This window comes from Pithys albifrons, chromosome 6, assembly GCF_047495875.1.
Source record: "Pithys albifrons albifrons isolate INPA30051 chromosome 6, PitAlb_v1, whole genome shotgun sequence".
Taxonomy (NCBI): domain Eukaryota; kingdom Metazoa; phylum Chordata; class Aves; order Passeriformes; family Thamnophilidae; genus Pithys; species Pithys albifrons.
The window spans coordinates 32,887,890-32,900,872 of NC_092463.1; the positions used below are offsets into that span (position 1 = coordinate 32,887,890).

At 33.9% G+C, this 12,983-nt stretch overlaps 1 protein-coding gene across 1 annotated transcript in view; it reads left to right on the forward strand.

The window, feature by feature from the left end:
• The window catches only part of RYR3 (ryanodine receptor 3), a 199,670-nt gene that overhangs the window by 65,414 nt on the left and 121,273 nt on the right, over positions 1 to 12,983 (forward strand). Inside the window, exons 13-21 of the mRNA XM_071558067.1 lie at positions 361 to 529; positions 1,524 to 1,659; positions 3,184 to 3,279; positions 3,954 to 4,072; positions 6,437 to 6,570; positions 7,166 to 7,407; positions 9,387 to 9,579; positions 12,084 to 12,300; positions 12,501 to 12,605. Coding sequence (XP_071414168.1) covers positions 361 to 529; positions 1,524 to 1,659; positions 3,184 to 3,279; positions 3,954 to 4,072; positions 6,437 to 6,570; positions 7,166 to 7,407; positions 9,387 to 9,579; positions 12,084 to 12,300; positions 12,501 to 12,605 — 1,411 coding nt within the window. The remainder of the gene's footprint in view (positions 1 to 360; positions 530 to 1,523; positions 1,660 to 3,183; positions 3,280 to 3,953; positions 4,073 to 6,436; positions 6,571 to 7,165; positions 7,408 to 9,386; positions 9,580 to 12,083; positions 12,301 to 12,500; positions 12,606 to 12,983) is intronic.

Sequence of the window (12,983 nt, forward strand, 5' to 3'; positions counted from 1 at the left end):
CAAAGTCAGTTGCCATAAAAAAGGATTTTGGTATAGCTTTCATTTCTGTTTCATCTTTTTGTTGGATTATATTCTTTCTTTGTCTCTCTTTTTTTTTTTTTTTTTTGTAAACATGCTCTCTGTTTACATCAGTGTGGAAAGGGAAGTGCGATTCCACTTCACGGAGCCCTGAGTACTGGACACACAAATAAAAGATGTTTGAATGGTGTTCATTTCAGATCATCTGTTGCTCATATACATATGTCTTCTGTGTAATGAGATTTGAGTTAGATACCAACAGAAAATAGGCTGCTACACAATACTGTAAATTCCAGTGGGAAAATTATTAATACTGCCAGTCTTTTTTGTTGTTTTCCACAGTGGAAATAACAGAACACTTTCACCCTCTGCCCTGCCTGTTGAGGAGATGGCTCAGACTCTGCAAGACTTGATTACATACTTCCAGCTTCCCGAAGAAGACCTGCAACACGAAGATAAGCAAAACAAACTTCGCTCACTCAAAAACAGACAAAATCTATTCAAGGAAGAGGTACAGAGAGAGACATGGTTACATTATTTTAATTTCAAGCATATTGTGTCACAAACAATGAGAAGAATTCTCAACATTTTCATATTGATGTATGCCTATGTTCTATAATGTAAAAGTTCCATACCTCATACGTCTGTGTATACACACACACACACAGACATACATATACATATATACACACACATGCACACTTGTCACAGGCTACAAACTTTCTGTTATAAAATTTGGTCTTAATACTTCTGAGCATCTTTAAACAGATGTCATTTTTGCAAGAAATAGTTTTGACAAGAAATTTCTTTTTCTCTCTATGAAGATATACAACTTGGATATCTGAAATGAATAATAAAACCTGGATCAATAATAGATATTATTTCTGATGTCTTTTCTGCCCACCGGGATGCGAATCAGTAACTTTTTATTTCTGGAAACTGGAAGAATGCTAGTTTTAGGGAAGATATGTATTACATGGTTGTTGAATCGCTCCTCTTTGAAAACAAAATAACTGTATTTCTGTATAAACAGTAAACATATTTCACAATGTTTCTAGACATGTTGGAATTTCTTGCAGATTTTCAGTACCTTTGAGTCTACAATCAAACTGAGATTAAAAATCTCTTTTAGTATTTAAAATTGTTTGTTTTACAGGTAAATAATTATAATCAATAAAAATTCCTTTATATATATATTTAAAGTGTTTTTTTTCTTATGCAAGGAAGATTTTAGGTAAAAAAGAGTGTTCATGGTAATTATAAAAATCCTTTATTGTCAATTTTTTCTTCCTTTTTTTTAAAATAATACTTAGTTGGATAAGGAGCAGGATAGGATCATGCTTTATACTGAATTATTTTTATACAGAAAAATGCATATTCAAATCTTGTAAGCACAATTGTTGTTTTCCTGTTTGGTTTTTTGTTAAATGTAAGATGATGGAACTTTCTAATTTATACAGGAAAAAAATATACAATTCTTTTTGCGCTCTGTCATGTGCATTTAGGGAATGCTGGCACTAGTTCTGAATTGCATTGATCGCCTGAATGACTACAACAGTGCAGTGCATTTTGCAGGAATTGCAAGAGAAGAACATGGTACATCATGGAAAGAAATTCTGAATCTCCTTTACAAATTGTTAGGTAAGTTCTTCAAAAACCTATTAATGTAAAAAAGCCCAGGATGTATATTCTTTATATTCTACTTGCTGCTTCACTATCAAAGAATACTTTGTGTTATTCATTCCATCATGTAAATTACAAAATTTCTTCCATGTACTTACAGCAGAAAAATAGATCTCATCTGGCAAAAAGTTCTGTGAAGTATGCCTAAACCTTTTTTTTTTAATTGTACCTCTGATATGTAAATAGATGTGATTTATTATTTTTAAAAATTAGAGAAACTGGAAAATGGTCTTCATACGTGAAGCTGAAGAGAAGTCTAAAGGTAATAGTCAGGTCTGCTGACCTCAATGTTTCTGTCTTGAGGCTTAGGTTTAAATGTTAATAAAAGTAATTACAGAAAACAGAAGTGGAAATATTTTTTAAATGTCAGTACCATGTTTTATAGAGCAAACTGCTTCTGTGTTGCAGAAGGGCCAAAATTGTGGTGCAGGAAAATTCTGTATATATGTATTTCTTTAAATTTCTAGTTTGATACCTGATTTGTGTTATTGCTCTTATGGGAGAATCTTGTCTTCTCATGGAGTGCAAGTAAATTCTAATTTTATTACAAAGAAAGTTAGTCCGAACCATAATAAAATGAGTTGAGAGTCAGGACAAGAATTAAAGAAACTGAGGAAGTGCTTTGAAGCTTAAGGTTATTTCATAGCACAGACATGAAGGTTAAATCTCCTCATTGTTTTAGGAAGTATAGTCATGATTACCTGCATTTTATTTCGGTCTTATGAATTTAAAGAAAAGTAGGATGAAAAAAACCTCTTTAGTGCTATGTAGGCCTTTTTCAGATTTTGTCTTGATTTTCATCTGCAGGTACATTTTGAACACAGTTGTTCTGATGTAATAAACATTAATGCTTCATAATAAAAATCCCTGAGAATTGTACACAAAAGGTGCTTTTTGTTGCTTTTTTTCCTTTATGATCAGTAATAACTTCTAGAAGAAAAATGTCAGTATTGCTTGAAAGACTTGATTGTTGATGAACTTTCAAAGTGCAGTCAAATAGTATTGTGTTCTGCACTACTGACATTCTAAAAGCTATGTGTTCTACAACATTCTGTAATCAGACAGTAGAACTAAACAGCAGTACACCAACCTGCACCTCACCTTAAACTTCTACATATGATCTTTCCATTGGTGATCATGACAGTGATTGACATTTGCATCAAGCAAGGATGGTGGATAACTGCTATTTTAATTTAGCAACAAAATAAAACATAAACAGAACATATTTTTTGCCGAAATTCCTATTTATTCAGTGGACCCCAGTCAACTTCAAAAACTATGTGCTCCTAAGAAGTTATGTCAGTTGCTGACATTCAAAGTCATGAAAATCTTAATTCTTTATTACTGTAACATGTATGGACTTTTGTGTTCATTATTTCATGAACTTATTCTAAAAATTGTGTTAAAATACATATGATAAACACTTGTAATTTAAAAGGAAGATCTCCTGTTATAAAATTATATATTGTGTGTTTTTTCCAGCTGCTCTCATTCGTGGCAACAGAAACAATTGTGCCCAATTTTCCAGTAACCTCGATTGGTTAATCAGTAAATTGGACAGATTAGAATCTTCCTCAGGTGAGACTGACTTTTACAATGTAAATTGACTATCAGGTAATGTCTGTCTTACATTGTTTTCAGAGCAGTTTTCCTTGAAACCATCATGCATTAGAAAACAAATACATTGGGGTTTTTGTTTGGTTTTTTTTTTTCAGTTGAGGAAGGTAATACATTTAAAGGGACATTTTTGTGGCATTTTTTATTTCCTTACATTTGGTATGTGCAATACCACATTCAATCAATTTTGAACGTGACTTGGGTGATTTAATGGATTGGGTTGGACACTAAGACTTCTGTTCTATCAAGTAGCACCAGTTTGTGGATGTGCATATGAAACTCATAAAGATAGAAATAATAAGATTTTTTTCACTATGGTTATTCAACAAAATGCGGATATATTCTACAGTGTTCCCTATTAAGATCTTTATGTCTCGTGTTGAAAAGACTTGCAATTTTCTCAAGTGCATTTAAAATAGTGACATTTTCAGAAGAAAACAGAAATTAAGAACTTTATTATGCATTTGTTTCTAATGTGTGATTTTCATATTAATACTACCTGAAAGTGGTTTTGTCCTCTTTTTCGGCTGGAGGAAGACTAGCATCTTGTAAGATATTAATTTACTGAGCTTTTAGATTGTGTTCAGTTGTGCAGGTGATTTAATGGCAGTATTATTTCTGTGGCCTTCATACAGGCATTTTGGAAGTGTTGCACTGCATCTTAATTGAAAGCCCAGAAGCTTTAAATCTAATATCTGAGGAACACATCAAATCCATTATTTCATTGTTGGATAAACACGGGCGCAATTACAAGGTATGTTTGGAAAAACTGAGGATGTACTGATAATCTTACAATGATTTGTGGGGAGAAAAAAAAAAGACAGAAATTTCCACATGGAAATATGTCATTATAATACCCCTAAAGGAACAAAATAACCTTAAATTGCATCTGAAAAATTGCTTTACTGAGATTAAAAGAATGTGTAATATACAGATGCTTTTCAGAAATTTTCAAATACAGCAAATATATCTGTCAAGCAAACAGTTAAGAAATATTGGTAACCAGTTAGAACATTGGATTTGCTGAGAAAATGAAATGTTCTGGTGGCTGTAAGACAGTGTGCAGAGTAGCTTTCTTTGTGATGAAGGGCTCTGCAGAAGCAGTGGACTATTATTGTATTCTACAGAAGAGAGAACTATATCCTGCAAAGTCATTCCTAACTTGAGTAATAATAGTAGCAGAAAAGAAAAAAAGAAAATGAGAAATCAGAAAAATAATCCAAATATCTGAAAACACAGGTGTTCAGAAGAAAGAAAAAAACCCTGAGTTTCCAGAAGAAATACTGGATGAAATTAATTTAGACAACAATATGCAATTTATTATGATAGAAGAAGGTGAACAGAGTTTCTGGCTGCGATCAGGATGACATCACAACACAGACGAAGATATAGGTTTATGTGTGATTTTCTGATGTGAGTTTCCTTCCTCAATTAAAATTTTATTTGAAAGATTGATAACCTCGAGGAAGAACAGAGAAAGTTTTAGTGAGCTGAAATTACCTTGTCCTTTAAATCAGTACCTAACCCACTGCAGATACAGCAAAGGAGAGCAGTATTTTCAAGTGTGGTCAAAGAGTACAAACTGATACGAGTAGGCATGAGGGAAGAAAAGCTGAAATTAAAGCCGTAACTTTAGCTTACTATTTTTAGCTCTCAGCAAGATTACTGTGCTATCCCAGTCACCTACAAAGAACCTTTCAGCTGAAACATCTTAATGTAGACCTTATAGTGAGAACTTAGAGCAGAAAATGTACAAAGTATTATAGTGAGTAACAGATTTGTGCATTTCCATTTCTCATGTCTTTGACTAAACCTCGGCAAGTAATGGGAAGTAACGAATTTATTTGTTACTCCGCAAACAGTGTATCTTGCTCTCCTGCTAGATTAGAAATTCTGTTGAGATTTAGGAAATAACCACCAGTAATATTAATAAGCAAAATTGTCTTGAGGATTACTGATTTGAAGGATTTTTTTAAATGAAAAGCCTTGCATCAGAACTACAGTTAGCAAATTCACAGAGATTATTGAAACAGTTGTTACTAAGATGCTTTGCAGCTAAATACTGGTCAGAGTTTATGTGGTTCTTCAAGTTATTACTTCTGCTAGAGATTTCTGCCCAATAGCAGAGATGATAGGAAGGAAAATGCGTGGGCTGAGACATAAGAAAGTCCACAATATAATAGCTTAAACTGCTGGTGGTGATGGTTTTGTGCCAAATTTACTGGGCAGATTACAGGAATAGCTAAAATTAATGTTATGTTCTACTGCTCCTGGTCTTATACAACAGTTTCCAAAATGGTAATCAAGTCCGAAGATCTGTCTTTATCTTGGAGGTGATCTGTAGCTCAGACCATTTGCTCAAAGATTCTTTGTCAGAGCTCAAGTACTTCTTTAAGCTTCTTTGCTTTTTTGTGAAAGTGTGCAGCTTTGTTCCTCAGCATTGAACAACACTTTGTTACTGTGTTCTCTTTTCCAAAACATTTTGCTTCAATAATCTGTGGGAGAATTATCTTGATCTCTTTCAATTCTCAGACAAAAATAAAAGAAAAAAGTTGGAAGCTCAAGATCTTTCTGAAATTCTGTTTTGCTTTATAGTGAATTCATTATTTTTCATTTTAAAAATAAATGGATTATTTCTCATATAGAAAACATTCTTTTCAGAAGAGATTCATAGGCAGTCAGAGAATTGCTGTTGAGAATCATCCCTTAGTTTCACTCAAATTTTTTGGGGCTGCAGGATATTTTCAAAGAATTTCATTTTATATTTCAAAATTTTAAAGATATTTAATTAAAAATTGTAAAGAGGTGATATACAACTGTTCTAGCTTTGTTTTTTTTCTAATCCAAATGTGAATAGGAAATCTTGAAGGAAAGTTTTTGAGGCATTTTTCCAATCCTGTGTTCAGAATTTATATTCCACAAATGTTTGATATTATCTATCAGTAGTAGAGACTACACTTGATTCGTATATGTGAAAAGTATTTAGAGAACAATAACGGTACAGTGTATTATAATCCTTCCTTTAGGTGTAATCTAAATGTAAATTAAGCTGACAACTGAACAGCGGTACCTGCAGCTTGCTGCCTTTACCAGACTTTCTTCTGGTTTTCCTTTTAAGGTTCTCGATGTGCTTTGCTCTCTCTGTGTCTGTAATGGAGTTGCAGTCCGTGCCAATCAAAATTTGATTTGTGACAATTTACTGCCTAGAAGAGACTTACTTTTGCAAACACGTTTGATTAATGATGTGACAAGGTATAGTGACATGTTTTATTGTTATATTAGAAAAAATGGAACTTCCATATCTTCAATAATTAATGAAGGAAGTACTGTAACCTAAGAACTGTCCAATAGATTTCAATATTGAGGGGACACACTATGTATTATGTGTTAACTTCTGAAAAAAAATTTTTTTTACTTAAAATGTGGTGTTTGTATTGGAAACTGGGCTCAAATAGAAATTGCTAATTAATAGGAAGATCTGTTCTGAAACTGAAACATGAAATTTGCTTGTTTCTGAGTCAAAACAGAGCATGGAGTATGTAAACATACTGTGAAATACTTGTGGATTTTGAGAGGGCTTTCATTTCCTGGAAACCTCACTTTGATTTTAGGAAATGATTTTGTTATTTCTCTTTTGACTATAAGTTTTTCAAAGCATGGAACCTTAGAAGATGATTCCACAGCAGCTTTATAAACTTATATAAATGGGTCACTTTCTGAAATATTATTAGGAAGATTTGGATATCTACACATTTATCATATTTGCAAAGTGAATTTGACAATTCTAAAGCAATAAGATTTGTATGATGCATTTTATGTTTACATTGTCTTACGTTTTCTTTCTTAGCATAAGACCAAACATATTTTTGGGTGTTGCTGAGGGCTCTGCACAATACAAGAAGTGGTACTTTGAGTTAATAATTGATCAGGTTGATCCGTTCTTGACGGCAGAACCCACCCATTTGCGAGTTGGATGGGCCTCCAGTTCAGGTTATGCCCCTTATCCCGGAGGTGGAGAAGGATGGGGGGGCAATGGTGTTGGTGATGACCTGTACTCATATGGTTTTGATGGTCTTCATCTGTGGTCTGGTAAGTGCTTTGTGAACTACTACTCCTGATTTTACTTGGCAGTTACCTCCCTTTACCTCAGAACCTTTGTTTTATAGTGAGCTACATTCAGAACTCTGAGTTATCATGAAGTTATGTAGAAGTTCACTTCAGACTTCCTGAGCGAGATATTAGACAATTTGAATTATACCAGTTAGGCTTTTTAGCAGATAGCTTTCATTTTCATGATTTTGATCAAAGAATGGTATTTTCCAGATCTAGATCAATGCTGACTTAATTCTGTCTGTTCAAAGTCAATGGATATATTGAACTCAGATAAATTAATTCTGTATGGATCTACATTTGCATTATTCTTTTACTTTGTATTTACAGTTGAAATAAAATGACTTATACCTGATGATAGATTCAATAAATTGAATTAAAATGTTGAAAAATAGTTTCATAAAAAGACAATTTTTTTCAATTAAAAATGAAATTTGCTACACTATTACTAAATTGATTATTTTAGTCCTTGTGTGTACAGTCTTTAATTATGAAGTATCACGCTGGGGGTTTTTCCAGGTCTCTCTTGCATACACAGTAAATGATGGTTATTTTTTATTCTTGTTCAGTTTGTGACTTCTGTTTTCATGTCCAATTTCAAGGCATGTAGGCAAAATCATTAATTTCCCTGTATTTTTCAGTGCCTTTAAATGTCATAAAAATCTAGGTATCGTTTAACTGCTTAGAAAATAATAGTGTGGGATCTTGCAAATAAAAGGTGTGTTTGAAATACAACACACATAAGTACACTGAAGTTAATTTTATTACCTTAATTCTAACATTTCCTAATTTGAGAGTGTTTCATTTACTGATTACATTAGCATTGTTCTAGCATAGGATTTTGTACATAAAATGTGTGTTTGTGTGTCCACACAGAATTCAATATTTTATTTCAGCACTTCTGAACAATTGCCAATGTCAGAAGTTATGTTTTTTGGGAGAAGACTGGGAAGCATCTGTAGCATACTCCATTAGAAATGGCTGAATAAATCATTAATACAAAATTAAACTCTAATAGGACTTCAGAAATACAGTGCTGGAAAGTCTCTTAAATCTCATCTTCTGCAGTAAAGGGAAGCCCAGGGTACCTAAACTGCCCTGGGCAGTTCATTTGACTTGTTCTTAAGAAGTTCCAAACACAGTAATTTGCAGTACTGCTTAACTGTTAGATCACTTCAGATGTATCATCTCAAGTTAATTGTTATTACAAGTGCTGAGTCCTGTGCATGTCTGTAAATTTAAAACTTCCCAGGCAGTGAAAATTAAGCTCCTTCTGTTTAGTTTATGGCTGTCGTTGATAAGGGAAACTTTGCCCATTAAATTCTTGATCCACTTTTTGATAATTCAGTATACTATTCTGCCTCTTGATTGTGTAAACCTGGATATCAATCATAATCACATGTCCAATAGAATTATAGAACCATAGAATAGATTGGGTTGGAAGTCACCAACCCCGGGCCGTGGGCAGGTTGCTCAGAGCCCCATTCAACCTGGTCTTGAACACTCCCAGAAATGTGCCACCCACAACTTCTCTGGATGGCCTGTTCCAGTATCTTATCACTAATTATTCACAGACAGTTGGATCTGGTATTTGACAAATAAATAAAGAAAAAATTGATCTATAAATGTTAGTTTTATAAAGGCAACATAATTTACTGTACCTCATTACTCTTGCATTGGTGTAAACTTGTGTGTAATCAGCTCAGCATGTTCTGTCTTGTGAACAATGTCAGAAGTCTCAAGTCACTTGCTCAGTTTATGCACTTTTCTGCCTTATAGGAGTTTTAAGAATGTGAAACTCCCGTCTCTAAACACAGAACTGTTCATAACACAGATGAAGGCAAGATTATGTCTTCACGACTGTGAAGAAAAAGCTTGATGGTGTTTTAGATGAAAGAAATTGTCAAACCTTTGAGAACCTGCTTGAAGGTTCTGATTACTGAATACTTTTATCCTAGGTCGAGTACCCAGAGCTGTGGCATCTGTCAATCAGCATTTATTAGCATCTGATGATGTGGTTAGCTGCTGTTTGGATTTAGGTGTCCCCAGCATTTCATTCCGCATTAATGGACAGCCTGTACAGGGAATGTTTGAGAACTTCAGTACAGAAGGGTTTTTCTTCCCCGTTGTAAGCTTATCAGCAGGCGTTAAGTAAGTACAACTTAATTTTAATTGTTTTCTTTGCTATCTTGTCACACAAAGTATTTATGATTTCTTCTGTTTTGTTATTTCACTTCTACCCAATCAGCAGCTAGGAGGAAGTCAGGAAAGTACTGATTAGTTCAGCGATGATTTCACTTAAAAGTGAAATGTGAGCCTGTAAGCAATTTGTCTAAGTCACACTGTCTGAAAATTATTATTTCATGATTATTTGGTGACCTAGGGGAAATTAATTTTGTCTCATTCCAATTATCAATGGAAAAAAAAAGCATATTAGAAACAGAGCACCACATTTGGCACTAATTAAAATTCTCACTGGCTTTCTCAGCAGGGAGTAAAAAACCTAAATCTTCATGAAAACTGATACTATATTCAGAGTAGGGAACACAAAGGACTGATGAGAAGCAGTTTTAGAATCTTGTTACTAATATAGCCCATGTCTTGCTTGTTCGGTAATAATATTGAGTTTCAAGCTTATTGTATTGTTTTCTACTGTTATCTTACCTTTAATGAATTCAGAAAATATTTTGTGGAATTAACCAGATAAAGGAGGGCTGGGAAAGGCTTAGTAAATCAACTTTCATTTATTCTCTGACAGTGACACTATTATGTAGCTCCATTAATACAAAGCTTTTGAAAATGTGCATTACTTTCTTCTGTAAGAAATCTGCCTAAACTGATGTAATTATTTTTCTTCATACTTATTTGATGGGGGTTTTTTAATATTTGTGAGGGCGTTTACCGTTGTAGTTTAAACTAGCTGATATCAATTACATATCATCTTCTGTATCTGTTAGGAAATCTTGTTACATAGGAATCCTGATTTTACGAATGGAGGAAGGACTTCTGGGCACAAATTCTTATGTTTCTGCTTCTGTAGTTTAAAGGTTTTTCTATCTGTGACTTTCTCAGTTTCTGTTTCTGAGTTGTCTTCATCATTAAATCATCAGTTTTTCCTCTGTAAACCCTTGTCAGCATCTGCTTACCTGCACTGTCTCCTGTCCTTAGTAGTTAAATTGCTTTATATTTGATTATCAGGAGGGTTCTTGTTAAGGTTAAGGTCAGACAAATTAAAACATGTTTTTCAAACTGAAAGATTTGAACATTTCTTTTAAAATGAGACAAAAAAAAAAAAAAGCCCAGGTTCTTGGAATATTCTGGTTTTTAAAAGAGAATATGCAGCAATAGGAAGATACAGCCTGTTTGGGGGTTTAGATACTACAGTGATGAACAGGGATAAAACAGGCCTCTGTCCTCCTAATGAGGACAGACCAGGTGAGGTTGAATGGTTTTCTGCAATTCATAAAAGTTGAGCAAGTTGGAAAGAAGCAATGAGCTATTTGCTGGCCTGTGGTTGGCAAGGGAAGAACTGAATGAGAGGTTTTAATTTCAGTTTTTTCTTTGACTTTTGTCTGTTTAGGAAGTTAGACTTGTAGGTCTTAAGGTAAAATTTATCTCCTTTAATTTTTTAAGTATTGTGATATATGTGTGAGCTTTCCATAAAGAGACATCGAAGCTCAGGGTTGTAATCTCAAATATTTAACTGCTTTGGGAATATTCAAATATTTTAAACATTGTATTTTTAAAATTACATTAGAAAGTTTATGCTGAATAGAATTAATCACAGTCTATTTGTTGTGAACATTGAACCATTTCAGATATTTGTGCCTTGTGCTTGTGTGCATCATGATTGGGAAAACCTATGTGTCTTGGGTTTTCTCCTCTATCAAAACATCAATGATAGTTCTAGCATTTCTGTAGGCTTGTGGTCATCCCATCACAATGAATGTAGGGGCTGTCTCCTAGAGGGAACAGGGTAGGGTTTTTTAACTTTTCTGTACTCATTTATCTCTAGAGTTTGCCTACTTGAGGACCAAAGTATGAAGTTGGGTAGCTCTTGTCTTTGTTGTTTTTCCTGGTATACTCTTAAATTTATACGAAAAATGCATATACAGAACACTTTAGGGGTTTACTAGGAATCTTAATTATGCTTCTGAAATTCATTTCCAGTTGTGGTATTTGATATAACCTTGTTTGCTTGGTTAATATGTTATAATTAATTGTTTTGTTAGGTTTTCTTTTCCTTTCATCTGCCCACTGCCTGCATAAGTGCACTGAGAAGCTGCTTTGAAACTTTTAAGTTATATAGCAATACTCCCAGTAGTATTTTTAGAGTAACAGTCCAATTTAAACTAGATTTGTGCTTCCAAGTCCTTTAAATCAATTTAAAAAATCAAAGCTTAGAACTGTTTTGATTTCAAGTGTGAAACATTTAAATATGCTACAACTTTAAATAATTAGTTTTACCTCAGCCCAAACAAATTTTAATGAAATAGTGGGTAGGTGATGGTGTTACTGATAGTGTCTGCTCCTGTCAATCTTTGGTAACTCCTGGGGGTTTATGAAAAAGTGAAGTGCACTTGCATTCTTGTAAATGGTAATAAAATAAAAATGCTGACTACTTGAGAGTCTAATTGCTTCATTGAAAATTGCAGAGTTCGTTTTCTGTTGGGTGGACGTCATGGAGAGTTTAAATTTCTGCCTCCTACTGGCTATGCTCCCTGTTATGAAGCATTGCTTCCAAAAGAGAAGATGAAACTGGAACCAGTGAAAGAATATAAAAGAGATTTTGAAGGAGTGAGAGATTTGTTGGGTACAACACAATTCCTCTCGCAAGCTTCTTTTATCCCTTGTCCAATAGACACCAGTCAGGTATGTGAAGTTTGCAATAATGGAATCATAAAATGTATGTAATACAAGATTTAAATTCACAGTATAAAAACTTGGGTAGCTTCTCTCTTTCTTAGCAATTCTTCATTTGTGTGTTGTGGTGTACTAGATGATCTGGGATATACAAGGTGTGGTAACTGGAACCTTTTTTTATTTCTGGAACTTTTACACTCTTTTCTTAGATTGCTCTTCCTTTTCACCTTGAAAAGATCAGGGACAAACTAGCTGAAAACATCCACGAACTCTGGGGAATGAATAAAATAGAACTGGGCTGGACATACGGCAAGGTATGTTTTGAATGACCTGTGCGGGCACAGTCACATGTATTAGGTTAAGTCTCCTACCAGAAGACTTGGACCTGTAAATTGAACAGTGCTCTATGCATAGCCAGTGATAGGTGAACGTGTAAGCTGAAAGGAGGCAGCGATAGTAACTTTTTGGTGACTTTTGTAAACATTGAAATTCCTGAAAACTCATTATTTAGTTATGGAGGAGTACTTACAATGTGCATTCTAAATGAGTCATGGAAAAGTAGATTTATATAGTAGCATGTAGCTGTTATTGATCAAAGATAAGTGGTATTGCTTGTAATGTCCTCATTATTGCAAAGAATTACCTGTTTCTTTACTGTGGTTCTTGATTCTGCTGTCAGGAAAGAATGCTTT